Source organism: Corvus cornix, chromosome 1 (genome assembly GCF_000738735.6).
Source record: "Corvus cornix cornix isolate S_Up_H32 chromosome 1, ASM73873v5, whole genome shotgun sequence".
In the NCBI taxonomy this organism is placed as follows: Eukaryota; Metazoa; Chordata; class Aves; order Passeriformes; family Corvidae; genus Corvus; species Corvus cornix.
Window position 1 is genome coordinate 98,032,470 of NC_046332.1, and position 27,989 is coordinate 98,060,458.

General features: G+C 38.6%; 1 protein-coding gene across 4 annotated transcripts in view; it reads left to right on the forward strand.

Moving 5' to 3' along the window:
- SHROOM2 (shroom family member 2) overlaps nucleotides 1-27,989 on the forward strand; it is a 120,688-nt gene that overhangs the window by 29,115 nt on the left and 63,584 nt on the right. For all 4 annotated transcript variants that reach the window (XM_039550272.1, XM_039550273.1, XM_039550275.1 and 1 more), the window contains exon 2: nucleotides 21,298-21,449. In XM_039550272.1, coding sequence (XP_039406206.1) covers nucleotides 21,298-21,449 — 152 coding nt within the window. The remainder of the gene's footprint in view (nucleotides 1-21,297; nucleotides 21,450-27,989) is intronic.

Below are 27,989 nucleotides of genomic sequence, written 5' to 3' on the forward strand. Positions count from 1 at the left end.
AGCTGGACTTCTGCTTTCATACATGTTGAATTCTTTGCCTCTGTCTTCAGGTGGCTGAACGAGGTTGCAAATAACATTTCTTGCAAAGGAAGCACTTACCAGTGATAAGGAAGAACATCTTCCTTCTAATGTTAATCTGATTACTGCAGGACTAATTGCCTCAAAGTAGTTGAGAATCAAGGAGCTTTAATTTCCTATTGTCCGCCTGTACATGTAAGCATCAAGATAAGAAGAGACTCTGCATTTTTAAAAGCTTGGATTGTTTGGAATTAATTTCTTAAAATCACATGCTAGTATGCATTGCTTGTGCATTGCTATTTATATTTACTGCTAAGTTAAATACTTGAGAAGCCCTCCCAAACTTTCTTGTTGTTGGATATTAATTGATTGTCAGAGCACTAGTCTCTTTCCTTGCTGGGAATGCATTTAGATTGTTTTGCTTGTGTTTTAGTGGGAATGGTGCATAGTCTCTCTGGGCTTGAGGATGACATTGAAGTGGTAGACATGCTCTTTTATCATTTTATGAAAGCATTTGTCTACATTTCTCTGGTTTTGGAGACATTTTAGAGGCGATGTAATATATGCAAACAATGTTGATAGTTTTACCTACCATGAAACAGGTAAGCAAGACAGTGTAAGATGGAGTGCTGGAAATAAATCCCCTTCAGGAAAGCTGTCTGATTGTTCTGCCTGTTTCCTCTGTGTCCACATTTGTTTGAAGGAGACTGTAAGATAGAAACTCGAGCCGGAATTAGGTTGGGATAAGACTAGAGGAAATGATTCAAGCTAGCAACTATTATTCAGTTGAATTGAAGTTGGCCACAAATTCCTTTGGCATCTCCTGTGAAGTGGGATTGTGGGGCATCCCTTGAAGACCCCAAGAAAACTAGAGAGATGCCTGAAAATGTAGCCAGGTCATGAGTCCCTGATCTGTATGTGCATCCATGCTTGGGAGCCCTTTCACAGCTGGTGGGGGTAACAGAGGAAGCTTTGCAGTTGACTGTACAGAAGATCTGACAGTTGAATCTTTTGACTGATTCGTGGCTCAGCTTTAGCGTTAAGTCAAGGTGGGTGTAAAGCAGCTGAAACCACCATTACTTGGAGTAAGACTCCCTCTCTACTCTTCTATTTGTACATTGCTTTTGTATGAAAGGTAGGGAGCATACCTTCTCTAACCTGTTACAGAGTTATTTGTACTTCACCCACAGTTTTAATTTCAGTTTCATGCTTATTCTAAGGTGTAGCAAAAACGTTTGCTTGTATTGTACTTAGCTTGTCGTAGATGCTCCCTATAAAGGACTGAACCAGTGCTTAGTGTTCGGATGAATCACAGTGCGTTTTCTTGTGCCCTTCAATTCTAATTTCTCTGGATGGAGAAACAGTCACCTTAAACTATGTTGTTGTAGTGCATGGTAGACAGGTCTTGGTGCTTGACTGAGTGTCTAAAAAGACCCTGGTGCAAGCTTTTCATTGTTTGTATAGTTAACTGTGGGTCTGCATATCTTATCTTTGGCGGAACTGACTTTTGAACCTGAAGATACTTCTGCTGTTTCAGTTTGCTCCACTTGAGGTGTCTACAAGCACATGCATATAGTTTGAAATGGGGGAGAAGGGCCCCCCAGGTGAAGATATTCACATAAAGGTAATCTCCATGACCCCTTTGTATTTCTGTTTGTTCTGTGGAACAAACACACACTTAGAGGAGGGAATTCTGTCCAAATAAACAATAGAAAAACATAAGGTCTCAAAGTTCAGGAGCCTGACCACTACAAAAAATAAGGAAGAGAAGAGCTATATAGCTTGACTTTTCTAGGATTATTGATCTACTTTCATCCAATGTAATTTGTCATGTGAAAATTTGAAGGACTTTACATTGACTACAGTTTAAATTTTATTCAGAGCATCAGCACTGCATCTTGTTTTACAACTGTACTTTGCACTAAGGAAAAATTTAACATCTTTTGTGTGGCACAATTTACTTGGTTGTGATTTTTAAAAGTGCTGATTGGAAGACACAGGACACCTACTGAAAACTGGAAGTTAAACTTAGGTGGAGGTTGAAAACAGGAAAGAAAAAACCTTTTTTTCTCTCTTCACCACCTTTTCACTTGGCTGCTGGAAAAGAAAGGGGGTCAGTGCTTTAATGAACATTGAATAAGTTCTCAAATACTTATAATTTTCAAAGAAATATGCTTTTAGGTATGTTTTTGAAGTAGAATATTTTGAACAGCTTCAGTCCTATGTTTTCACAGTAGAGAATTTTAAGGACAGTAAAAACAGATTTCAGATCCTTAGGGTTTTAATAAGCTTTTGATAAGGAGAGTATCTTTGTGAGAAGAATGAGTTTAAAGCAAGGAGGTCTTATTTCTTATTAAACGTTTGGAGATTTAGACTTTAGAGAAGAATGAGGCTTCTGTCCAGTGTGGCTAGCCCTTGAATTTTCTGGATTTTGTTGGTTGAAACCTGCCTTGTGACCCATAGCATCTGTGAAAGTAGATTTGCTCCTTGGGTGAAACAGAAGGTAGAGTGAACCATGCCACCTCCAGGATGCAGGTGCATTTGTTGTGGGCAGACAAGTCCTGTGGGGTTTAAGGTGTTCCTTACAGCACGGAGTACTACTCCAGCCCTTGCATCTTTCATAGGCTGTAATGCAGGCAGCTACAACATACAAACTATTTTTGTATTTACCAGGCAATGAGCACTGCGGAAACTGCAATCTCCTCTGAAACCATACAGCACGTGTGCATGTTTTGTAGGTAGGAATTTGGGCTGCAATCAGCTCCTTAAGTTATGTTGCTCAGACGAGAAAGCAAAATATAGTACAGTGACAATAGTTGAGTGTGCATATAGTATATAGATCCCTTTTAAAATATGGGAGGGCTATGACCTCGCATTCCAGAGGAGATTAAGTAGAAAGCATCAGTAAAAGCCATCTGTAATCAGATTCTCTGCACAGTTTTTCCTTTAGTGCTTTTGATCTGAGATGAAGCCAGTGAGTGATGTGAAAGTTGCCTTAGCAGAGCATGAAACTTCTGAGATTCATGCATTTGGCACATGTTCAAATGGCTCTGTGTGGGGTCAGTTGTACTTCAACCTTGAGCTTTAGGCATGCTGCTGGAGAGTCCAAGCACATTTATTTGTCCTCCACTTTCCTCAGTTAATATATTCTGTCTTAAAAGTGAAAATATTTAACAGAATGACTTTTTTTCAGTTTTTACACAAGTCAGATGTTAAATGTCGTAATCCAGATAGCTTTTCTTCTTTTTTTAAACCACTTCCAAATTCAATCTAATATTTCAGTTTGGGAGCTGGCCAGAATTAGCTGAGGAGTTTCTTATCTAGCCTCGTCATTCTGCAAGCATTCCCTTAAAACTCTCCTTGAATCCAGAGAAATGAACTGGTAAAGTCTTGCTATGTCTCAACTCTGCCTGCCCTGCATCTTGGCGAACTATGAGTTTAATAGAAATGTGCTTTAGCATTACATATCTTGGCAATGATCCTACTTTGGTGTTGCTCAATGCAACAAAGAAATAGTAAATATATCACAGTATTGCTTTCATGCCAATTAAAGCAATAACTATTTAATATTTGTGGTCATGCCATGCTATGGGACATAGCTGGATATGATCATCTGCAGCAGTGTTGTTTGTTTATCCATATTGTGCAATCTGTCCAACTTCTAAAAATAAGAGATTTTGATTGGTGTTGTGTGGCATTTTCCCCGAGTCTAAAAGAAAGCCTGTTAAATGTCAACATGTTTAGGCATTGGCCTAAAATAATTCCTTAATGCTCTCAAATGTTGCCAGTGTGTTCATTTAACAGAGAGGTGGTGTCTCTTCAGCCACAGGACAGCTGCTGACAAGTACACCTTGCTTGACTTGGTTATTTTGCTTTCTTTCATTTTCCCCAGTTGATTAATTGATTTGGACTTTTTTTTTTCTTGCTTGGCACAGTACTCAAGTACAATTGGTGTACAGTCACATTCATACTTTTTGCTATGTTTTTTCATGCCACAAAAAAGTGCTTTTTTTTCCTCTAAAGCTCCTTAAAATGCTCTTTTGCACTTCCCTGCTACTGACCAAGCAGACAGGCAGATTTTGAATGCTAGACTCTGTATTTCGTCTCTTCCGTCTATCACTTTGTTTAGCCTCTGGGATGTGATCATTGGCAAACAGTTCGTAGCCAGTACAAATTATTGTAAATTTGTCAATTGCAAACCAACAGAGAGAATACCTAACTCAAATTTTATACATGGTAACCTCCCCCCTTCCCTCCAGGACAAGCTGCATATTTGATAAGTTTAGGCAAAAAATATTTCAACACTATTAGCATTGCAATGCTGTAAATAATTTCAGTGCAATTTATACTTGAGATACTTAGATAAAGGTAGTATTTAGTATGGTGCAGAGTAACAGTCCAGTGTAAAAACTTTGTTTGAAAGCACAGGGAAGGGTCTGTATTTTAGGGTGAAAGAGAAAAACTGTTACCTTTTATGTTCTTTAATTTTTCTACACTGTAGTTTCCTGATGTTAGATCTGAGTGTTTCACCACGGGAATGGCTGGGGTGGGATGGTTGTGAGCGCCTTCAAGGAGGCACAAGGCTGTGTTTGGGACCACCTGCTCAGCACCGTGTCTGCACAAGCAGGAGCACCCATGTTCCTGTGGGACCTCAGGGCCGCTTGGAGCAGCCTCCCCTGCTGGCTCCCATGGGCTGGTGGCCAGGAGCTCTGGGAAGGAGGTGACTGTGGTGAGGCCAGCAAACCTCACCATGGCCTCTCACTGGGGCGAGTTCAGCTTTGCTTTCTGGTCCAGTGCCAGGAGACTGCTTTGAGTTATACATCGACTGATGGAATTGCGCTTTGTTTTTCTACCTTTGGTAGCAGGGCAACATAAAAGCAAAAGAAAATTAACAGGTAAGGGAATATTTTTATTTAGCGTTATTTTTTCAGTTTTCTTTTTTTTTCCCCTGTTAAATTGAAAAACTATCTTTTGGAACAGCTCATACAGTGTTGTAGGTTACGGGTGGAGCTACTCTGTGAAATTTCAGAAGTTGACTTAGGATTTTGGAGTTAAAGTAACTTCTTCTACTGTGTTCTTCAGAAAATTATGATGTTGCAAAATGAAGTTGCCTTAAAGGTGTTTTTTAAATGTATCATTCACTGTACTGAAAAGATCTGTAATGTTGAAATTGAATAAAAAGTGACTTTTCTTATTAGTTTTGTTTTGCATAGAATTTGAGTACATGCTGATAAATCTTATGTAAGGTTTTTTCATCAGCAAATGAGAGGCACTTTTTTTTACTTGTCTCTTATGGTAGAAGACTAATTTTCTAAATGCATGGGGTTTTTTTTTGGCCCTATGCTGCTTACATTTTAAATCCTTTTGACAAGCAGAGCAACTGTTGTGCTCCGTCTGCATATGTATAATTAAGAGGCTGATTATATTGCCTCCTAATTTAGATTATCATCCTGAAGAAAAAAATGTGTTCCGTCTGCAAAAGAAATGGTGAAAGGCAGAGGATGCAACATAATACCAGCATGGAGGAAAGCATTACCAATTAATAACACTACCAGGAGAAGCAGTAGTGTGTTCCTTATCACAAGACCATTTTTTAAGTTGCACAATTTGTAAAACTCAGCCAATTTTTCCTTGCTTTCTCTTGACAGACACTGTAAGAATCCTGAAAATTGGTTTAGGGTGAAATAGGCAACTTTTTTATTGAGGTTTGCGTCGTAATTTCCTGTTTGTGGAAAACTTGTTAAATTACATTTTTACAGCTTTAAGCCATTTTAGTGAGTACACTGTAGCATTATTAAGTACACTAACTCAGTAGTTTGTTCACTGTTTTGTGCTAAGCTCTTGGAAAATTGATACTGAGGTAGCAAGATATAGTTGTGATGCCAAATGATATAGCTGGCTCTGTGGCAGCACACTGTCTGGTCCTTTATCTTTTAGAAGATCACTGTAGAGAATATAGCATGTCCAATAGAGTTTATGCTCTGTGTATACCTCTGGAGATTTGCTTACAGTGAAGTAATGAATGAGGAAAACTAGTAGCGTTTAATGCCACTGTGGTGGCTGTGCCAGGTAGCACTGAGAGGGTGAACTTCTAAAGCAGAGCGAATACTCTTTGTAGACTTCCTGTTTTGGTCCCGCTAAATTGCTAAACAGCATAGTTGTGTATTGCACCGCAAAAGTGCTTCATTCACTTTTGTCGATAACAAAACTCTCCCAACCAAAAGGTCTTTTTATTGCATGTTTGGCCTCAGTGATAAATCAGCACTGCAGAATTAGTGTGTGGATATTTCTCTGGATATTTCTCACAGCCTTTAAACTTCGTGGAATAACCACCGTACCAAAAAAAGTTCTAAAATAGGAATGGTAAAACTGAAGTATTCAAAGGTTATTTACTAAAAAGACAGTACTTTCAGAAAATTCACGCAAATTTTGAAATAATCTTGAAATACACTTAATAATTATGGTAGATAACTGATAAAGGAAGGAGGGGAAAGTAATTTGCATTCGTAATGAGAACTATGATTATAAGACAGAAACTTGTGGTTTGGATAACCATATGGAAAATGAAGTGGAAATTTTATCTGTAAACTTAAATTGGATTATGCCCAGCAAGAAAAAACCTATGACAGATAATGGTTATGGATCTGCTGTAGCTCTGAAATCTTGTATGTAGCCAGCCAGTCTCTCCAAGTAACTAGCTAATATTTCAAAGTAAGAAAATTCCTGCATATTCTGTACAGGAACATAAGCCGGTGGCTTAGAGAAGGAAGGAAGGAAGAGGTACTGTCTAGCAGATACCCCATGCTTGCTTTAACTGGTGGTGTCCATGCACTTGAGAGATCTTCATGAAATGTTTTTACTTAGAGTTACTTCACGCAGCTCAGAAAATATGTGAACGCAGCAGGAGTCTCTGCAGCTTTCCTCAAATAATGAAATGGGAATTTTAGGTCTTTCACTGCCGAGTTATCTAACTTCCTGCACTTCAGTCTTACTCATGCTCCGGAAACTCCCTAATGTAAAAAAACTGCGGTTCTTCCCTCTCTTGAGTGGCTCAAGAGGTATCAACCTCAGCCCACATCAGCACAATATCACAGCTGCTAGTATCTTGCTGCGTGGTGTGGACCAACTTAAATAGACCATTGCTTTGCCCATCTCTGCCTTCCTGTATCTTGGCAAGAATAAATGTGCTGTTCTCCACAGTTCACTAGAAATTGAGAGTGTTGTTCAGCTTAGTGGGAGGAAGCTGAGAGTTTTGGGATGTGCTCCCAAAAGGCACATCTGCACTTCCATCGGATAAGAAAAATCCAAGAACACCAGTGCAACTTTTCTCCAAATTTGTATCAGCTGCTTGTATTTCTGGTGTATCTGTGTAGTGCTTTTCAAGTGCTTGTGAAGGTACAGACCCTTGTTTCTGAAACATGAGATGAACGCAAGCCATGGGAATTCGGGCTTCTCATAGTGCTTAACTGCTCTTGAGGTAAAGAAACGAAGAGCAACACAGGAAGTATAGGAGTAGCTGTCTAATAAAAACACAGTGGATTTGTACTGACTGACCTGCTTAATAAAAGGCTTGCAGTACATTCTTAATTTCAGCAGTCCTTAATGATGATATTTACTAATTATACACTCTTCTAATAGTAAAAGCAAGCAAACAAAAGCAGAAGCTCCAAGTCTACATTTAGGAATACCATTTTTATTATATGTTAAAAGGAGAGTTGTCGTTATTAATAAAGGTAACAAGATTCATCTTTTGCAGCTGAGATTGGACACATGCTTAAAAATAATTCATTAACTGGTCTTCAAGCCAATAGCTAGCTAAACAAAAAACTCTAGAGGTTTACAGATTGGTCATTACAGTGTCTGATGTTTAGGTCCCAGAGTGGCTATGCAGTTTATAGTAATTAAGTGCTTGAAATAGGTAATCCAGAAACCTCCCTGTTAAGCTGTTCAAAGAAGTATCCCAACATGAACATCTGTACAGAGAAACAGTCCAAATTCTCTGAGATTAATTCAAAGGGGAGAGTCAGGACTGCAGTAGCAAAGCAAATTTACAAACCTCAAGCTTAGGGTAAATGTCTACTTCTTCCCCCCTCATCCCTTTATTTTTTCCTTCCTTTTTTTGGGGGATTGTGAATTACTCTCCTTTTAAAACAAAGCCAAACAAGGCAGTTGCAGAAGTGGTGTTTGCTCATCTTTTATGTTCTATTCAAATGTTGAAATGCATGTCCAGAAAACAGGAGATGTTTTTTGGAGGTGATTTGACCTCCAGTCTATGACTGGGAGACTGCCCTAACCACCACGTTGTGTGTTGGGACATGCAGTGCTCCTCAACCACTGTGTGGAAGCAATCCCAGACCAGTAGGGCTGGGGTGAGAGTACAAAGGGAATGCGATGTTTATGTTTTTTAAACACACACATATGCACGCGCTTTTTTTTTTTCTTTCTCTGTTGCAGACTGTGATTAGGATGCTTTTTGGAGAAGAGGTAAATGGACAGTCTTAGGTAGAGATTTCCATTTCCAGCATTTGTAATGAGGAACAAAATGTGTGCTAACACTTGTAGAAGCAATTGGTGATCCAGAATGGAGGCATGAGGCAAAGGTGCAGGCATCTTCAGGAACCAAAGTACTGCTAGAGCTACGTGTCTCCAAATGTTGTTTTTATTAAAAAAGTTTTCATCCTAATGATTGAGTTTATGATGCAACTAATGTAATGCTGATCATAGTCTGAGATGCATAACAAAACCTTCACCAGACACTACAGTTTCCCAAATCACAAAATGTCGAATTATGCTACAGAAGGCTGGCCAGCCTCTGACCCCAGAACAAATTATGCAGAAACAGAGTAGCCTGTTAATTTGGAAAGCAGAAGGCTCTCCAGTTGCTACTTTAGCCAGACCTTCAACTTCATTTTACTATGATAAATAAAATTTTAGTAAAAGCTTTTCCTACAGTTTAGAGTGTGAAAATTAATGAATTTGGAGATAATTTAAATACAGTGCAAACAAATTTTTTCAGTATGCCACTGTTGCTGCATATTATGTAACATAGTATGTGATTTAAGTGTTTATTATTCAGAAGAGTAGATTGTTTCTCTGCTGTTTTTAGTGATTGATGCTTTTCTTGAACTTAAGATGTAGCTAAATCTTGCAGTAATATTCCTACTTTGTAATTCAGTCTCAGCCTACATGCATAGCTCTTAAGCATAAAGCAAAATTCAGGGGTTTTGTCTAGGGGATTCTTTGCACTTCTACCCTTTAAAGAATCAGGTTTCTGCTCAGAATATGCTTTTGGGGAAAGGCAGGTTGTGGTGATGAGCTTGAGGAAAGAAAGGTAAGTTTTGAATGGAAGTACTGCTGACAGTGGGCAGGCTCTACAGAAGACTATGTTGCTTTTCTCTGGAGATGGTCATGAGAATATCCCTGTGGAAAATACTTAGGACTGTCAAACAGTAGGTTAAAATACTGCTTTGTTCCCAGCTCTTGCATGCTTTGGTGTTAGGCTTTTAAGATGTGTCTTCTCTGAAAGGAAAGCAGCTGTTGCATGACATTCATAAATACACAGATGGGATCTTGTGGGTCCCACAAAATACTCAAATTCCTTAGCCCTGTTAGTGGCTTCTTTCAGAATGTCAATACAGGCAGTCTTTAAATGGTCTGTCAGTTATCAAGATGAGCAAGTTCAAAAATCTCCAATGTGGTATTTGAACATTCAACCTCCTTCCAACACCGACATCCTAAATGGGCGTGCTCAGGCATGAATTTTTCATTAGTGCGGTTGCATGCTGTCGGAATGCACGCTCCCGAGAAGCGGTTCATGTTCGCTGGCATAGGCAGCAGTGGGAGACAATAAGCTCTGTATATGATGCTTGTGTGCATATGCAGTGGTCCCACCACCAATATCAGAAAATAGAAGTGTAATTATAAATTTTTCGCTCGTGTTGTAAGAATTATTGTACAAACATTTTTTTCTCAAAATTCTACTCACTTGAATGAGTGCTGCACAGTGAAGTTGTGAATTGTGCTGCATGAGCAGGATGTGTCTTTTAATAAGTGCATCTGCACAGATGACAGATACTTTTGCCAAACAGAAATACAGATGTTTGTCAAACTGAGTCGTTTTGTTGTAATTAAATACACGTTTTTAATCGGGAAAAGCAGCTAATTGTGTGTGTAATGTTTTGATAGTCTTTATTTTTTTTGAGTCTTTGCAGTAATGTGCTTGCTCCTAGAGATAATTAGGTCAGTAACATGTGTAATACAATAAAGCTTTTGAAAAAGAGCCGCAAATGAAAGCCAATTTGGAAAATGTCCATTTAGAGTAGTAAGCATACTCTAACTTCTGAATATAAGAATTCTCCAGTACGACAACACAATTTACAGTTAAATCCATGCAGCTTTTTGAAGCGTCTATTTGTGTAGATTTATAATCCATGGTGATTTTAGTGCATTAATTGATAATTCACAGCACAATCCTGTAATTTCCTAAGAAAAAATAACCTTTGTCATTGACCCAGTATAATTATCTTACTGGTTAATTATGTCTCATTAATCCTAGGAAGAATTAGGCCTCTGAAATAGAGAAGAGGTAGCAGGATACTCACAGAGATGCCAAAAATGGTTGCATATCTAATTCAGATGGTAAATTTTTCATGAGGAAGGATTTTCTTCTAATGTTTTGCAATGATATAAAGTAATGAGGTTTTAAGGAATGGTATGCAGAATAATCTACACAAAATGAAGTATTTGAAATTACTGACATCTAGGCTTGTTTAGAAAAAAGGAAAATTTCTTTAAAAGAAAACGTTGGATTTGCTGGGGGGGGTGGGTTGTTAGCTTTTTTGTTGCTGGTGGTTTTGTTTGGTTGGTTTTGGTTTTTTGTTAGATCTAAAATACATGGTAACAGAGTACCAATGGCTAGGGAGAAAAAGGCATGGCTGCCATACTGTGATTGATGCCTGGGGTGTAAATTGCTACAGATTAGCTCCTCTCCACAGAACTGAATTTTGCTTTTTTCAGGTTCCCAACTCAGAACAGATTTAAGATACTGGTGCTTAACTCTAACTGCATGAATGTTTCACGTCCTGCTCTGCCAGGTATGTGCCCTGGGAAGGCAGATGAGTACTATTCCATCTTGTCAATAAACTGCATAAAACACTGGTGGTTTTTTATTGACATGCTCTTTTTATTACTGGAGCATCATGAGAGATTTACCTTGATTGTATTAGCAATCTGTCTTCAGAAAAGCAGCCCCCTGTCTGACTGTACCAGGCAGCTCAGATACTGCAAGCTGACAAAAGTGGACCTCATCAGGTTGAAACTGCCATACAGTCCTTTCCAACTTGCTTTGTGAACTGCATTTGGTAATTTTAGGAGCAATTGCATTGCAGTTTCTGTCCTAGAAAAATATATTCAATGCTGTATTTAGTGTTTGCTTCGTCTTTTCATGTTTAAGTTCTGGGTCAAAGTGGAGTGAGGGAAGCTCTTTTCCTTTACTGAGACAGTAATAAACAGGAATAGAAGAGAAACTTGAGGGCAAGGTTACCCAGAACTGTTCTGTTTCTGTAATAGTATGCCTTTTTGTTTTCTTGAGGGTCATTCCACTTGCTTCTGAGATTTTATTGCTCTAAGAACAAAGAATTGAAATGGCATGCAGAGTGCACAGCAGAAATACAGCTTTCACACAGTGGGAGCAGACATCTGCACGTATTCAGTTTGAAGTACTACGTACTTAGAGTAAACGGGGTTGTGTAAATTATATAAAGGTGAATTAAGACAACTTTAAGTTTTGTTGACTGTTTTAGCACTGTGGGGGGAGGAAGGAATAAATGCCTCTTCTTGTTTGAACTTGGCTTTAAGTATTTGAATTGTTGAGGAGCATGGTGGCAAAGGATGGCTTCAGTCTGTGATTTGGATGCTCTGTGAATGTACATATCAATTCTGAACAGAGATGAAAAGCTAATGTAAAGAACAAATTCTGTTGTTAAAGTTTAAAGCACTCAAATTTTAAGAGGAGCTTGACCCTTCTTTTGAAGTCTTTTGTTTGTTTTCTTTGCAGAGGAATGGGTGAGGGAATCAACAAATAAGACATGTTTTAAAATTCAGCACCTTACTGAGCCTCTTTTTTCTTTAAAGTTGAATAATATTGCAAACCAGAGAAATCTTGCTGAAGAAATTGCTCTCAGTTATTATGAAAGCAGGTCATTCTTATTGTTTGCTAGATTTTTGTTTAGATGTGTAATGTTATGTTCTGTTCACTCCACTACATAGTAGTTGGTTCTTAAATACTTCTGCAGTAACTATTAAAAATAACTTTTACTTTTGGGATAAAATCACATTTTTGGGAGTTGTTAAGAATATTCTTACAAGAATTATTGAGAAATGTTATACTTTCTCACTGTCTGAAAAGTGAGCATTTGTGCTATGACAAAAATGGAAGGTCCCAAACAGCAGCTGTGGTTAAAACCAAATACTGGTATGAGTTAGTCAAGATAAGCATTCTATTAAAAATGGGCTGTTCAAGAGAAAGTATTTAAAATGGCAACCTAACACTCTGTAGAATTCCTGTGGCTTTTGGCAGACTCATCACAGAGCTTTTTGAAACTAACAGGCAGTGAAGCACTCTTTCTGGCACTGGGTCTTAATCAGCGCTACCTGTGTCTAAAAGTGTAGCTTTTCGGTTTGGGTTGGTTTTTTTTTCTTTTTTGAAACCACAGCAATCTGTAGACATAGGCATAGATGTAACTTTGTAAAAGGTCACATTTAGACTGATAGATGGAATGAAATAGGTTAAATTTATTTTTGGTAAGTATACTGTTGCCATCCACTAGGTCTGTTAATGTCTGTCTTTCAGGCGTGGTGAAGTTCTTTACAAACAAAGTGCAAATTGATGAAACTGGTCTTTTCCTTTTTTAATTAATGCACAGTCCTATTACATGATCATACAGACACATTCAGGGTAATTTTTAATTTGATTTGTCAGTAATTCCTACCTTTTCCCTAATTATGCAGTGGTTTTGCAGGCATTTGCATTGGATTGCATTCAGTCTGTTTTTGTCAAGGGTGCATTGGCAAACATGACATTATTTTCCTGGGATAGACAGGAAGGCAGAAAGATAAACCAGCATTGTTGAAAGCATATGATAGTTGCAAAGTAAAAAACCTTGAACCTTATGTTCATAAAGATTACTTTGTCAGGTCATATTTTTCCTCTTGGAAGTCTGTTCCTGTTATCAGTTTGAATAGATAAAATACAAGTTGTTTCTAGGCATAACCTCTTTATAAGCCATTCTTATCATTGTTCGTAGTAGCTGAAAGTACAAAAATGTAAACCTATAAAAATGCTTAATGGTAACTGCACAGATTGCATATGTAAACAGACTATATATATAATCATCCATAAGTAAACTTGGACATGTAAATATGGATAATCCAACCCTTTCAAACTTGTCTGGTAGGGGGTTTGTTAGAATAAGTAAACTGCATATAGAGAAAGTAGTTCTCTTTTAGCCATCTGGCTATTTCTTTTCATAGCACAATTATTGACGCTATTCTTATACAGATTATTTTGTCATTTGGAAGGAAAAGCAAAAAGATAACAAAATATGTTTAAAAACAGTGTAAGGTATCTGACACTGCAGATGGGTTCCTCTGGGCTGGATGTGCCATTAGCTTCTGTAAAATCCAAAACCAAACTCATGGCTAAAAGTAAATGGGAGTTATTTCTCAGTAATTTTTGAATAAGTTGTGTACAGATGGTCTGAATGAATGCTGTACCAAACAGCAGTAGGAAGGTGTTTACATGTTGGTGATGCACTAGGAAAAAAAATCAAAACTTAAGCTTACGCTTTGCAAGTGTTATTTTGGTGTGAGGGAGGGATGGGATTGGAGTTGTTTCGTTTCAGGATCAACACTACCAGCAGGCTTCTGCCATCACCCCTGCTTCCAGAATCTTTACTCACTTCAATCTTTTCCACTCTTGTCTTGTCCTTATTCTTACTCCAGGTAAGCTGGGTCTCTTTTGGCGTTGCTCTGGCCTGAGTGCCTGTTTAGGATTGTGGGAACTGTAAGAGCTAGGAAGCTTCCCTGATGGTTTTGTGCTGCTGTAGAGGGGCTCTTGCATAAAAAGATTTCCAAAGACTACAGTTTGTCTGTGTTTAGTTGCTCTATAGAGATAAAATACATGCAGGTGTGCTGCTCTGGGTTATGTGCAAATATTATTTAGAAGTTGTAAAATGTGACTAGTTAAGTTTAGGTACTAATAGCAGAATAACAGCTAAGTTCTTGACACTCAGCAGCCCCACTTTTTTTTTTTTTTTTTTTTTTTTTTTTTTTTTTGCTACATTGGCTCTATGATTTCCAAACATCAAGGGCTTTTGGGTGTTTGTGGGATATGAGTTTTTGTTGGGGGTTTTCTTCTAATTATTTATTTCTAGTAGAAGCATTCAGCAGTGATGAAAAGTTTCCAACTTCTGTTGCTGAAACAATGGAATCACTTTGAAAAAAACGTTTAAAAATAAACATCTGTTGTTCAGTTTTTTAAAACCTACAAATCTACGTGAAGTTTCTCTTCCTGATACTTTTCATCTGGAAATTGTTATCATTAGTTTCTTGGGGAAAAGCTTCATTAAATTTTTAACTTCAAGTACTTTAATTGGTCTGCAGTCCATAACAACCCTGTGATTTAAAGAAACAGATAATAACTGTAACCTCTTTAGAAATAGTAACTGATGATTTATAATTGGAAAGATTTTCTCACAGGGTTGTGGTAGGTATTATTTTGAATGTAGGTTCAACTAAAATATTAATCAGTTTATGTATGAATTGTTGAAGAGGGAAGTGCTGGATGTTTTATTATACTTCTTAAACATTTCTGGCTTGAGGAACTTTGAAGGTAGGTTTCAGCCTGGAGTCAGTTTTTACAGCTGTAATAAATCCCCCCCAAAAATGGCCTGTTCTAGTGGAAGTGACGGCAGCCCTTAGTCAAAACAGTGGCATGGACACAATTATAAAAACAGAATAAATACTTAAAGAACTCTACCAACAGTTGGCTTTTCAAAATACTATGCTTTTTTTTTTTAAAGCAAAAAACAACAAAGAAAGGAAAAGATTGCTGGGCGAATATGCAAATATTTCAATACACTAAATAACAAGCAGTTAGAAAGGGCTGTGATAGAACCGTGTGCTATTACTGAACTCTACCCTTTAAAAAAATGTTTCCATTTTGATTTTTAAGAATCACTTGTTGACAGAAGGCAGGGCTCCTGCCAGCTCAAGATCTCTGCAGCACAATGGGGAACACTTTGAAAGAGCAGCTGGATGAGGGGGATTTCTCTGCCTGTTCAGTGGTTTTGTGACAGTGACCATGAACTGTTTCCCTCAGGTCTAGGGAAGAAAGAAACTGCTGTTAGGGAAATACATTGCCCTGGACTAAACATTCCTAAAACTTAATGCGGTTTGCTGTAATGTTTAAAGATAATGTCAGGAAGAGCAAGTATGGACAATGGCTGTGGGGTGTGAATTTATGATACCAGGCAAAAGGGAAGTTCTGGTTTCTGTGCTGAGTTAGTGTCACCAAATGCAGCAGACACCCATCTGCCTGATCGAAGTGCAGTAATTGTCAAGTTAATAATATTGGATAGTATTGCATAGGCCCAGAGTTTGCAAGTTGGTAGTCCATCATTAAGTTTTCTTTTCTTTATATGGTGGTGTTTAAAGTTTGTGTTGGGTAGTTAATGCTGATTGTTTAAGCTGCAGTCTGTGGGAAGAGGTGGTTCAGGGTTACAGGTACCTTCCATTAGCATGAAGTTTTGTGTGGAATTCCTTGCACTGTTGCAGCCATGCTGCATTGTTTTGGGCCTTGTTTCCATATATGCTTCTGAGCCAATTTGTAAAACGGAGCTGGAGCTTCTTGCCTGGCAGGTGTCCTTCCAGCAGTCTCTTTCAAAGTCCAGGTAGAGTGGGAGAGAAAAGATGTGTAGGAATGTAAAGTCAAATGCATTAGCATTGCCCAGCTTCTAGTGTATGCATGCCTTTGTGTGATGCCTTGCATATACACACCCATTGTCTTTGGACCAGTTAGGTCCTGTTGCAGTTTGCACCCCTCTTTTATCCTGCCTCAGTCTGAGCTATGAGTGTTGCTGGTGAATGCAGCCCTTGCCGCTCAAGAATGCATTTGCAGAATGTATAGCTGGAATTAGGTCGGTTCTGTTACTTTTGGTTATTTCTGTTCCTTTTCTGTTCATTCCTCAAAGTTACACAAATGCCAGGCTTGAACTGTAAAGGTTTTTCTCCTTTGTTTAACTCTTTGCAAATCAAAATAATTGATACTTTCCACATTTTATTTGTTCTGAAGATCATCTACAAAGATGGTTAGGTTTGTGGAAAAACTGTATTAGATGATACTCATAATACAAACAACCACGGAAACATTTCTTGGCTGTACAAGAAATGAATTATGATAAAATAGTTTATCACAGCTGATAGCAGAATGCTGATAAGTGGTGGTGTTTTTTCCTGTGTTTGTCTGTGGGTTTGGGTTTCCATGCTGTCTCCCACCCTGTCCAAAGAGAGCATGGACAAGAATCTGTTGGCTTTGTAAACAAAACTAGATCTCTCATATGACACAGCGTTTCCCCAACCTGTCTCCTGCTTGTTTATACAGGTGCCTATAGAGGAATGTGGGTATTTTAAGTAAAGCATCAGACCTGATAAACACAGAAGTGAAGGGGTCACATGCTAGAATTGCTCCCCATCTATACTGCAGCAATTCAAAGCTGGAAAGATAGGCCATTATTTCCCCCTTTCTGTTTATTACCAACAGGGGGAATAGAGACTTGTAAGTATTCTTTGAATGTGTTCGTGTATCTAGCCGTTAGACATTTTCTCCATGGCGCAGTTCTTCCCACGTTTCAAGGCTGTATCTTCTTTTTACAGGAAGAATTTCACATCCTAGATTTACATGTGTGTTGTTTTTTCAATAATTTTTTAAAAAATCCTCATATCAACATTTTTAATCAGTGTCTTCCTGTTTTGTGGATGTGATACAAGTGAAATAAATTTGGGAAGATGTGACAATTAATTTAGATATTGTTATGATGGCAAAGTCTGCGCTCACAATCCTCGCAGATGCACAAAAGTTTGCTTTTGCTCTTGGCTGTAGGGAGGTCATCAGGGACAGCAGGGTGAGAGATGAAGACTGTCTAAGCAGATGCTTTCGGTCAACAAACATCTTTTTCATGTCCTTTTGAAAACACTTTTTTTGGTAGCATACCAACATCACTGCTAAGGATAGGAAGTCAACATGTTTGCACTTGTTAATTTAGCACAGTATGAGGGTATGATTTTTTAGTACATAACAAAAGCATGGTTTGAGGGCATTTCTAGAACCCTTGCTCATTCAAGATAAGCTGTGTAACTATATATGTTTGTTGAAGGCTTATGTCTGTTATTTATAAGAAAATAAGGTGTTGATTGTTTTTCTTCTATGTCTTTTGTTTCCTGCTATTGCTATAAAAATGTTAAGATGTGTGTGCTTACGGGAGTTCAGTTCCTGCTGGGTTACGTCCAGTCGTATCTGCCAGCTGACAGGGGTTGAGGCAGACCTCTTCTTCCTGACTGTTCTTGAAAGGCTTCATCTTAAAACCTCCCTCTGCATTTTCAAGGCTTTATTTTCAGCTATTGATCTAGTTTTTCTGTACACCTGAAATCCTAAAAGAAATCAATTCTAGGTAGTTAAGTAATACAGGCTTCAGTCTTAAAAGTTCGGCTTAAATCCTGAACACAGCATAGCACAGCTGACTCTGAAGATAGTGAGTGAAATACATTCATGGTTGAGGTGTGACAAATACTGACATTTTTGAGTGTATTTGCTAGTTCTAAAATGTTTATGTATTTTGGTTGGTATTTACACTTCTAGTTAAGTCCTGATGAGGTGTAAAGTTACTCAGTGGGTGAATAAATAAAGACAATAAAACTAGTAAACAGAAGAAGAGAAAACCTGAAGTAGCAGCTGGAATGGCATTGTCCAGTTTGCACAAAGAAGGCAGGGTGATATAGCAGCATATTTGAAGAGGCCTTTTCCTCATGGATATTTCTGGCTGTGTTTCTTTATATGTGTGCAAAGCCTAATGTTTTTAGTTGTTATGACTAAAGGAAGGACTTCTGGTGTAACAGAAGAAATTGTATTTTTCCTGTCTAACTTTCCCATTTCCACTTAAAAGTGTATTGTCAAGTGGAATCATATCTGTACAGCCATTTGGGGATCTGAGCATGAAAGGTTTATGTTCAGATTTATTCAGCTTGAAAAGACTTCTGCTGTGAATGGATGTGTAGTTTTTATTCTCCCTACCTGCAGGTGGTCTGAAGACAAGATCTTAAAGTCACTTGGAAGTTTTCATGAGGATGGCTTCAGCTTTGTGTTTAGGTTTTGATTTTTTGAATACTTTTTGAGGTTTTTTGATTAATGTTGTTTTGGACAGCCAGAGTCTCTTTGGAAAGCTTGCTTTGTGTGGAATGTGTAGTTTCCCTGCTGAAATTAAAACTCAGAGGGGGTAACTGAATACTCCCTGCTGTCAGTGCATTGCCAGCCTGAAGAAAAAACAAACACGCTTACTGAGAACAATGAACATTCCTTCAAACCCTAGGAGACAGATTTCCCGCCCGCCCCCCCCCCCTTTTTTTTTTTTTTTTTTAAATACAGACGAAAAAAAGATCCTGTTAAGGTGTTTTGGGGCCCAGGGGAGTCTTAGCCTTGTCATTATGTTTGGGTGCCTTGCTTGGGACATAAGGGCTGCAAATGGTTGACATCTACATTTGGAATTTAAAGTGTGTCCTCCAAGATACTTTCCCTCTCTGCCTCCTGCCATGCGTGTCCTGTCCCATCCCCGCCTCCCCCCCCCTTGACCTTCCCCCTACAATTCTAGTGATTTAACCCTCTTTTTCCTTAATGTTTTTTGTGCCACTTTTCTAACCTGTTTGGCTTCAGATACAGGTCCCAGGCTGCCTGTTCTCTTGTTCTGCTCAGCCTGATTTCAGTGTCCCTTATATGGCAGATGCTCTATACTTGACACCTCTGAACTGAAATCTTTACTTACATATAAGCAATTTCCACTGCTACTCCCTTGTTTCCAACATAAATTAAGATTTGCAGTGATATTTTAGTGTTCTGGTAAATTCTTGATGTTCAGAGGATATGTGAGCAGGTCAGAAGACAGGTCATAACTTGAAAACTAGATATATGGGGATGTAGAAACTTGCTCTGTCTTTAATTATCTGGGGTTTTTTTAAGATAAGAAGTTATGGAAATAAAGTTTCTTGATTACTATTAATAAGTGTTTTAGAATGGTATATAAGATTAAGCATTTTTCATAGTATTCTTTTTGGCTTAGGTTTACAGGCCTGAAAATTTTTAAGAACATCTATCATGAACTTGCATAAAGAGAGCTTTTATATGCCTGCAATGAGATTGAGTGCTCTATGAGATCATCCTAAAGTACTTTCATCAAGAGATATTGCTTTTTTTATTAGGTTATTTAATTTATATTTTTGTTGCCGGACTCTTTCTAAAACCTGTACTGTGAGCTTCAAAATTCGTGAGGTTACTTTCCTCTGGATTTATCTCATTGCTGATTGACTTTGGTGCCTCAGAAGATGGCAGTTCTTTATGAAGCTTTCTGCAGTTAGGGTGATTACAAGGAATTACTCTTTGTAAATTTGCTGGCGTTTAATATTGTGGGACTCAGATACTGTAGTCAATGTAAAATATAATGAAGACATAAATGAAAGTCTTTGCTTTGAAGACAAAGTGTCAAATATACAGGAAGATGTGGGATATGGATTATGAGCAAGTAGAGGAGGAATAAAGTTAAATACATAGGTCATTAAGCCAAGCAACTGAGAAGCCAGAGGCTGTGTTGACAGCAAAGGGGATAGGAAGAAGCTAGAAAGCCAAGAGATTGAATTGCAAAGTGTTCAATACCTACAACTGTACTTAGAATCATAGACTTGTTTAGTTTGGAAAACAGCTTTAGGATCACAGAATCTGGTTGTTAACCTAGCACTGCCCAGTCCACCGCTAAACCGTGTGCCCCATCTTGGTCCCCACACATCCAATGAAGGATAAAGATTTTCCATAGCCCTCCTTTGCTTGCTAATGTATTTATGAAAATATTTTTATTGTCTTTTATAGCAGTAGCCAGATTAAGTTCTATCTGGGCTATGGGCCTTCTAATTTTCTCCTTGCATAACCTCATAACATCCTTGTAATCATCGTTTGAAATCAGTTCAAACTGTTGATACTTGTTAATCTGTCTGATCAAGCTTTTGAGATTTGTTTTAAATTTTGAAAATGGGTAACTTGTGATGTGGGGTTTTTTGACTTAGGGTGGGAATTGCAAAAGCCTGACTCTTTATCTTGTGTTTTTGTCACATGTTATGAGCAACTGTATAAAAATTTAATGCATTCAAATGCATTCAAGAGATGCCTGTGGCAGCAAAATAATCTTCCAGTGAATTTCTCTTAGTATCACTGTGTTTTTAAGACAGAGCTGTTAATTAGCTGTATGGATGGTAAATTCTCCTAAATGTTATGTTTCTGATGAAAATACCTGTTTTCTAGACCAGCTTGTTAAGCAATATTTTGGGATTTCATTGCCGTGCCAGATTTTTTTGAGCTGGCTGTGTGTTAATGTTATTGACAAAATGGTTAATATTACTGGTTACCTTCTCTAGGGAACCATATTTTAAGATGCCGGCCCGAAACTCTATTTGCAAGTATGATTACACATTCAGTATTGAACTGAGGTCAAGATGACAGATGCTTTTCACAGAATCACTGAATGGGACAAGTTGGAAGGGATCCACAGTGGATCATCTGGTCCAGCCTCCCTGCTCAAGCAGGGTCATCCCAGAGCACAGATTTGCATCCAGACAGTTCTTGAATATCTCCAGTGAAGGGAGACTCCACAACCTCTCTGGGCAGTCTGTTCCAGTGCATGCACAGCAAAGAAGTTTTCCTTATATTCCCAAATTTCCCTCAAGCTTTCTAGCTTTCTCAGGAAGTCTCCTCTCTTTTATTTATTTCCCATTCTAATTGTCTCTGTATAATTACTATTTCTTTATAGTGATTTTTACTGTGCCTTCTTAATTATGTTAAGCTCTTAATTACTGTATTAATTTTGTGAAGCCAGTATTAAAAGCTCATTAGCTTATTTTAAAGGTGTCACTGTGCAACCTATATAATTCTACCATTTGTTACATGGTTTTATTTTTTTTTTTTCCCAGATAGAAGATGGGAGCAAAGCTGCAGCTGTGGACAAGTTACTGGCTGGGGATGAAATTGTTGGCATCAATGATGTGGGCCTGTCTGGCTTCCGACAAGAAGCAATCTGTCTGGTGAAAGGTTCACACAAGACGCTAAAGCTTGTAGTAAAAAGGTAAGCTTGTCTTTAGCTGGAAAACCAAATGTGTTTCAGCCTATAAGCTAGTGGGCAACTAAATTTGCCAAGATTTGGCAAGTTAATGACTTTGATTCAGTGTTATTAATGTGCATATTATGTGGTGTTAACCTCCTCCTTGAACACAGACCCTTTATGGAAGAAGATGGAGAGAGGCAGCCTATTGATCGGAGCAGGACGCGAGGCAATATATTCTGTGAATGCTGTTGTGATGTGATGAGTCAGGACACTGTCTCTGTCTTCCTGAAGTGCAGTGCCCAAAGCAGGCTGTCAGCCCTGCTTCCCTGCCTTTGGTGTGTGGACACGGCCAGCGCTCTTTTAGCGCATATGCTGTGCGGGCCACTTGTGGTGTCAGGAGCAAGCTACATGAGAGGCTTTTGGAAAAGCATTTTCCCACTCTGAAAGTATTTATGTCTCAAGCATTTCATAAGTGGTTTGTGTGAAGAGTCCTTTCAGTTATTAGTGGAGGGGAAAAGTGAAGCAGTTTTATCAGAACACGTTCATGGTATGAAAACTTCTTGTTTTGTCATTTCGACTTGCGACTTTTAAGTTCACGCTATTTTTGCTAACTTGAGTTAAAAATAATTTTCATGAAGTATTTTTGACAGAAGTGAACTGTTGTTAAAGTAGGTTAAATCTTGTAATTTCTGAAAAAAATTCCAATCAAGAAATCTGAACAACATGATCTTTTGTGGTAATTTCCTACTCTGGTGTATCAGAACTTTCAAAATAATTACTCTTACCAAATTATACCAGCCAGTCTTTCACATGAGAATTTCTTAGAATCAAAAAAGAATTTTGATGCCATATAAGAAATGCCAAGAATTTGAGCTTGACAGGTATGATGATCTGTAAATATTGTGACTGTTTGAGGCTGTCTTAAATGAGGACAGTCTTTTGTGAAATAGCACTGACAGGTAGGACATCACAGTGCTAGACAAAGATAGGTAAGAGAGGTGTACAAAAATGTGCTTTTCACCTTCTGTTTTAGAAGGTATTTTTGATAGAAGGAACTACAGGAACCTGGAGCTCTTTCACAGCTGATAGTTTATATCCTCAACAATAGCTACTTCTGGAAGCTCTTACCAAATTTTTGCAGCATTGAAACTAATAAATGCAAAATAAAATACATTCACAACTACCATAAATCATGTTGATGTTCAGCAGTTCGAACTTGCGCTGGCTATTTCAGTAAAAGCACTTCTGTTAGCAGAAGTTACATCAGCTGTTCCAGTCAGAGAAAGGGGGAACTTCAGGGTTGAGAAGTTTTATAGACACTGAAGAATCTGCCAAGACAGCAAGTCTTAATTACCAGGAAATGCTTCAGAGCAAGTAGAAAGATTCCCTCTTTCTTGGTGCTTTTCAATTTTATGACAGTAATTTGCTCAGAATCTGTGAATTCTGATCTATCTTTGGAAATGGCAGAAGGCTTGCTGCAGAAATACTCTCATGAGAGACACAGCTGTGTCGTTCTTGTTACTCATACCTCATCGCTCTCTGCAAGTATCTGAAAGGAGGTTGCAGTGAGGTAAGGGCCATTCTCTTCTACTCTGGCAGCACTTAGAAGACAAGAGGAAATGGCCTTAAACTGGGAGATTCAGATTAGATACTAGAAAATAATTTTTTACTGTTAGGGTGGCCAGGCATTGGAATAGGTTGCCCAGGGAGGTGGTGGAGTCACCACCCCTATAGGTGTTCAAGATGCCTGGAGCTGATGTTGGGTTTTGTGGTTTAAGGGTTCCCATGGTAGTGCTGGGTGGACAGTTGAACTGGATTTTTTAAAGGTCTCTTCCAACCTTGATGATTCTATGATTCACTTCATGTGTGTGATTTTGGAGAACTTTCCCACAGCTAGTCAAGTGTTGATTTGCTGCTGGGGATTTGTGGCCATTCTCTGCAGGCAGCAAAGCCCCATTGCTATGTGTGCCCTTGAGCACTCTGGTGCAAAACTGATGGATTTTCATCAGTCCTTTATCATCCCTCCCCTTTTTCCTTCCCTAGCTTATGTGCAACAGGCGAAAACAAGCTAGCTGTTCTGGCCAAGAGGCTGAAACAGTGGCTGTTGTTAGAGAAAACATTTTTGTCTGAAATTGATTAAGAACTTCCATAGCTCCCAAAAGAGGCACTAGCCCTTTGGGTCATTGACAAGTCTGCATAATACTAGATAAAATTTCATAAAACTTACTGAATGAAACTAGCTGGGGCTTTTGTCTGTGGTTTTTCAACTTTGCTCTTTCCTTGGAAAGTTGCCTTAGGACATCAGTCCTTTGACAGTCAGAAACCTTTTAACTTCCAGTCTCATTTTATTCTCGGCCAGCTTGTTCTCATGCACTGCTGTTGCTGTGCTGAAATAGCTTTTCTTTTCCTGTTGAAAGTTCAAATGATGCAGGTTCTTGTAAAAGCCTTGTTGCATGCTTTCTTTCAGAAGTTATGGTTTGAACAACAGTATTTTGTTTTGTTTGCCCTAAATCTTAAGCTGAATTTTTATGAGTGCTTTAAACAGCTGTGTTTTTAAGCAAACCAGTTGTTTAGTCTTTGTGTGAGTGATCCTGCAGGTCTGGATTGAATTGGATCAGGGAACTGATCTGACTACAAAATTACTTGAGTAAGTAGGGGTTCAGCTGGGTAAGACCACCACTTCTCAGAGGTCATCTGCACTTCAATCAATTACAGCAATCTTGAAATGGCAGTTTTAGCATTTTTAGACTATTTCAATCTTCAGACCCACACTTACTGTTCCCAGAGGAGACTGTGGGGATAGTCCCACAAAATTCCCTTTCATTGAATTACGTATAAGATGATGTATTGATCTGCACGTCATCATAGCATCTTCTTGTCTGCTTGCCCTGTGTCCTTTGTCTACCACTGTGATGTCTGTCTGTAGCATTGATTTAACATTTTATTCCCTGTGGGCATCAGTGCAATAATCTGAAGCACAAAATAGACAGTTTGAAGTTCAACTCAATCCTTAAGCTTAAGAAAATCTTTGTTTTAATCATATTGTTCTTGTTATCTGTGAGAGTTAATGTGGATAGCCAAGATCTACATTTTGTGTGGAAAACATTTTTCCCTGGGGTCATTTTTACTATCTATTTGTAGACTGATCCAGAAGTGAAAATCTAACTTTTAAAAATCTATTATGTTATGTAAAAATTACTTCTTAACAAAATTCTGGAAAGTAGAGAACTTCCTTGCAATTAATGTCAGTATAATTAATCAAGAAAAATCGGAGTTTGTCACTGCTGAGAAGTGCGTCCATGTGAAATTTCTTCTCAAAGCAATAGAGCCACAGCCTGATCCTATATTGATCTAAATATACGTAGGAAACAGTAGGACATGCTATTGTCTGTTTAGAAGTCTAATGTACCTACAGCGAAGACCAAGAGAAAATGTTTTAGTGAGAGTAATGTGTTTCATTCACAACAATTATTTTGTGTCTGGGACAAAGGTTTCTTAAGGTGCTCATGTTGTTCTCCAGTGGTAGCTGGCTTCCACAAAATTATATTTACCTGCTATTTTTAAAGAATATGATGCTTGACTCGGGGAAGATAACATTGGTTTCTAAATAAAAGTGTCTACAGTACCAATACTCGGCATAAATGTGTTGGCTATCAGCATACATACTTTGCTGTGTTTTCTGGAAACACTGCATAGTTGTGGTCTAAACCAAATCAGGGCTATGCAACTGGCTCAACAACAAACATGATGTTTAAGTAGTTTACATATATTGACGGTTGAACAAGCACAGTGTACTTTTGGTCCTGGATTAAAATAGGACTCAGGAGGCTTAATGTTATTTTCTCAAGTGGATTTGTAGAAACAATACACCTTAATTGCGTGCTAGTTCTTCAGTGTAGTACTGGGTAATTTCTTGTGTAGATTCCTGTCTTAGGAAAATGGAAAGCAAACTGTGCTTAGGACATTTCTTACAGGAATTACGTGTGAATTTCTTTTGTTTGGAAACTGCATATCTGTATACAAATGAAATTGGTCTGAGTGTTGATGTTGAGGTGATTGCCATATTCTGTGTAATTTAATTATTTTGCATATACTTCTAACTTAAATTCCTTTATACTTACTACATACCATCTTCATTCCTTTGCATATACTAGACATAAGCATATATCACAAATCCATAGTAGGAGTAATTTTTCACTATGCATTCATGAGACACATTAAACTGTTAAAAACTGGCACATTGGTGAGGCTTTCATGTGTGATTTATTAAAGGGTAGGGTGAGATTTTAACCTCTGGGAGTCACCCTAAGAAGTTAAATGTGTTGTCCTCTTGGCTGCTTGAGTTGTCTGTTAGGGGCAGTCAAAATGGGCAGGTGAGGGAAGGAGCAGCCTCTTTTCCACAGGGTCTGCCAGTGATGAGAAGCTGGACTTTGTTTATTGGCCAACTCTTCAGGTACTGCCAGCGACTCAGAACAAGCTTTAAAGTTCTGGAGTTTAGCCACATTGTGTACACATGAGGGCTTGTTGGATTTTTTTCTGTTCTACAGCATTTTGGTGTTGTGCCTTCATGTTGCCAAAGTGCAAGCTCTTTTTGCAATGCTGAAGAAGTCTATTGTTAAAGGAAAGAGAGTGGGAGCAAACACACTTGTTATTAGAAGCGTATTATGAATACTGGCATTACTGTGCAAAATCCTAACCAGGGGAGTGATTTCCATGATACTTGTGCTATAAACACCTGGACATGGAAAGTTAGGGTTATCTTGGTTTGCATGGCACTTCATGAAGACAGCCAACTCCTAATTAAAGCACAGAAGAAGGAATTTTTAATGAATGTCTTGAGGGGTCCAAGATTGTACAGTATGGTTTCAGACACCTGAGACCTGAGCAGAAATCTATGAATAAAAATCTTGACAGTCATTTACAATGTTCAGATGGGAGATCACTGAAATTTGTCACATTCTGAGCAGAAACTTGCTGAACACTACCAATGATCTTTCTGTAGTGAGTTTTGTGTAACTTAGCAAGGAGATCTAGTCTTACCTATTTATGATCTGTGTAGCAGCTAACTGTGTACTTCATGGCTCCTTGTGGCTGCAGAAATACTCTGTGAAACTTGGCAATATCAGTTTGTGAGATGACTTGGAAAATTGAGGGATTTTTTTTTTCTGTACAATTAGAAGATACAGATGGGGGCTGTGAATTCTGTCTCTTACCTGTGTTTAGCCTTGATAGCTCTACTTTCATAAATACCAAAATGGTATGGGAAACAATCTGAAAAATTACATGTATTTTTCTACTTTTAATCATATTGTATTTTGCCCATGGTTATGGTTAAGCATTGCTCAATAAACCAAATGCACTTGTGAAGAACCACTGTTGAGTACAAGTGAAATCTATTTTGTCTTTCAATTAGATTTCATTGCTTCTGGAACCAGGGTTTGTTATGGCAAAACAAGTAACAGTGGTTTCTCTCTTGCTACCCTGTAGCCATAATTCCTCCTTTTTGATGATTGACCTTGGCCTTAACTGACCAAGAATGGATTTTTTTTTTTCAATTTTTTTAAAAAAATTCCTGTATTTTCAACCAGAATTTGGAAATATGTAGGAAACTGTAGTAGGGTTTTCTGTGGCTGTATCTGCATACGTGTACCATTGCTGTAAGAAGTAGGCAGGTGTGATAGCCCCTTGCTACCTGTGTTTCTTGGAACTGACAGCTATGGAACAGGATATGCTGGTGCAGATCTTTGGGAGTGGGTATTTCTAACAGATGCACACAGCTTTCAGGTTCAAGGCATGAAAATTTCTGTGTGACTGCAGTTGGTGGAAGGGCTGGGCTCTTTTCAACTCCCACTTTGCAAATTCATTTGAGAAGTAGGTTAATATATTGCTGTGGGTCCCCTTTCTTGCTCTAAGCAGGATGGCCAGGTGTAAATGTGTGCCAGGGATGCACACATACACTGCTCCCAGCCAGGTCTGGTGATGGAGAGGGGAACAAGTCACGTGTTTCAGGATATGCGACAGGGCATGACCAGGCTAGGGCGCCTCTTTTTCTCCTTTGCTGCTGCCAGTAAGCTACTATGGCTCACAGTGGGGTGGCAGGAACCAAATAAGCACAAATATGGCACATCATGTGAACTGCACAGCACCTACAGGCCCAGCTCAGGAGAATGTTGGGTTGGATGTCTTGTGCTTTAAGGAATGCCTAGCAGGATCTTTCTATGAAGAATGTTTAATGGAGCATCTGCCAGATAAACCACTCTGTACACACATGCTCAGTGGGGACACAAAAAGTAGGCCAGCCCATGTGGAGGTCACCTCCTGTTCCAGTTTCCTGTCCACCTTCTCCATGGGCAAACCCAAGGCTGGCTGGGCCTCCACTGTGCTCCTCATCCTTCAGCTGTGTGATCCTGCACTACTGATGGAAGGGGAATGGACATGACAAAAGGAGGAGCACATGTAGAGGGATTCCTTATGGAACAGGGGCATATGATACCCCTGGAAAGATTGGACAACCCAGGGTTGCTGAGGAAAAGCCCCTGAACAGGCCCCTGTCTGCAGGCA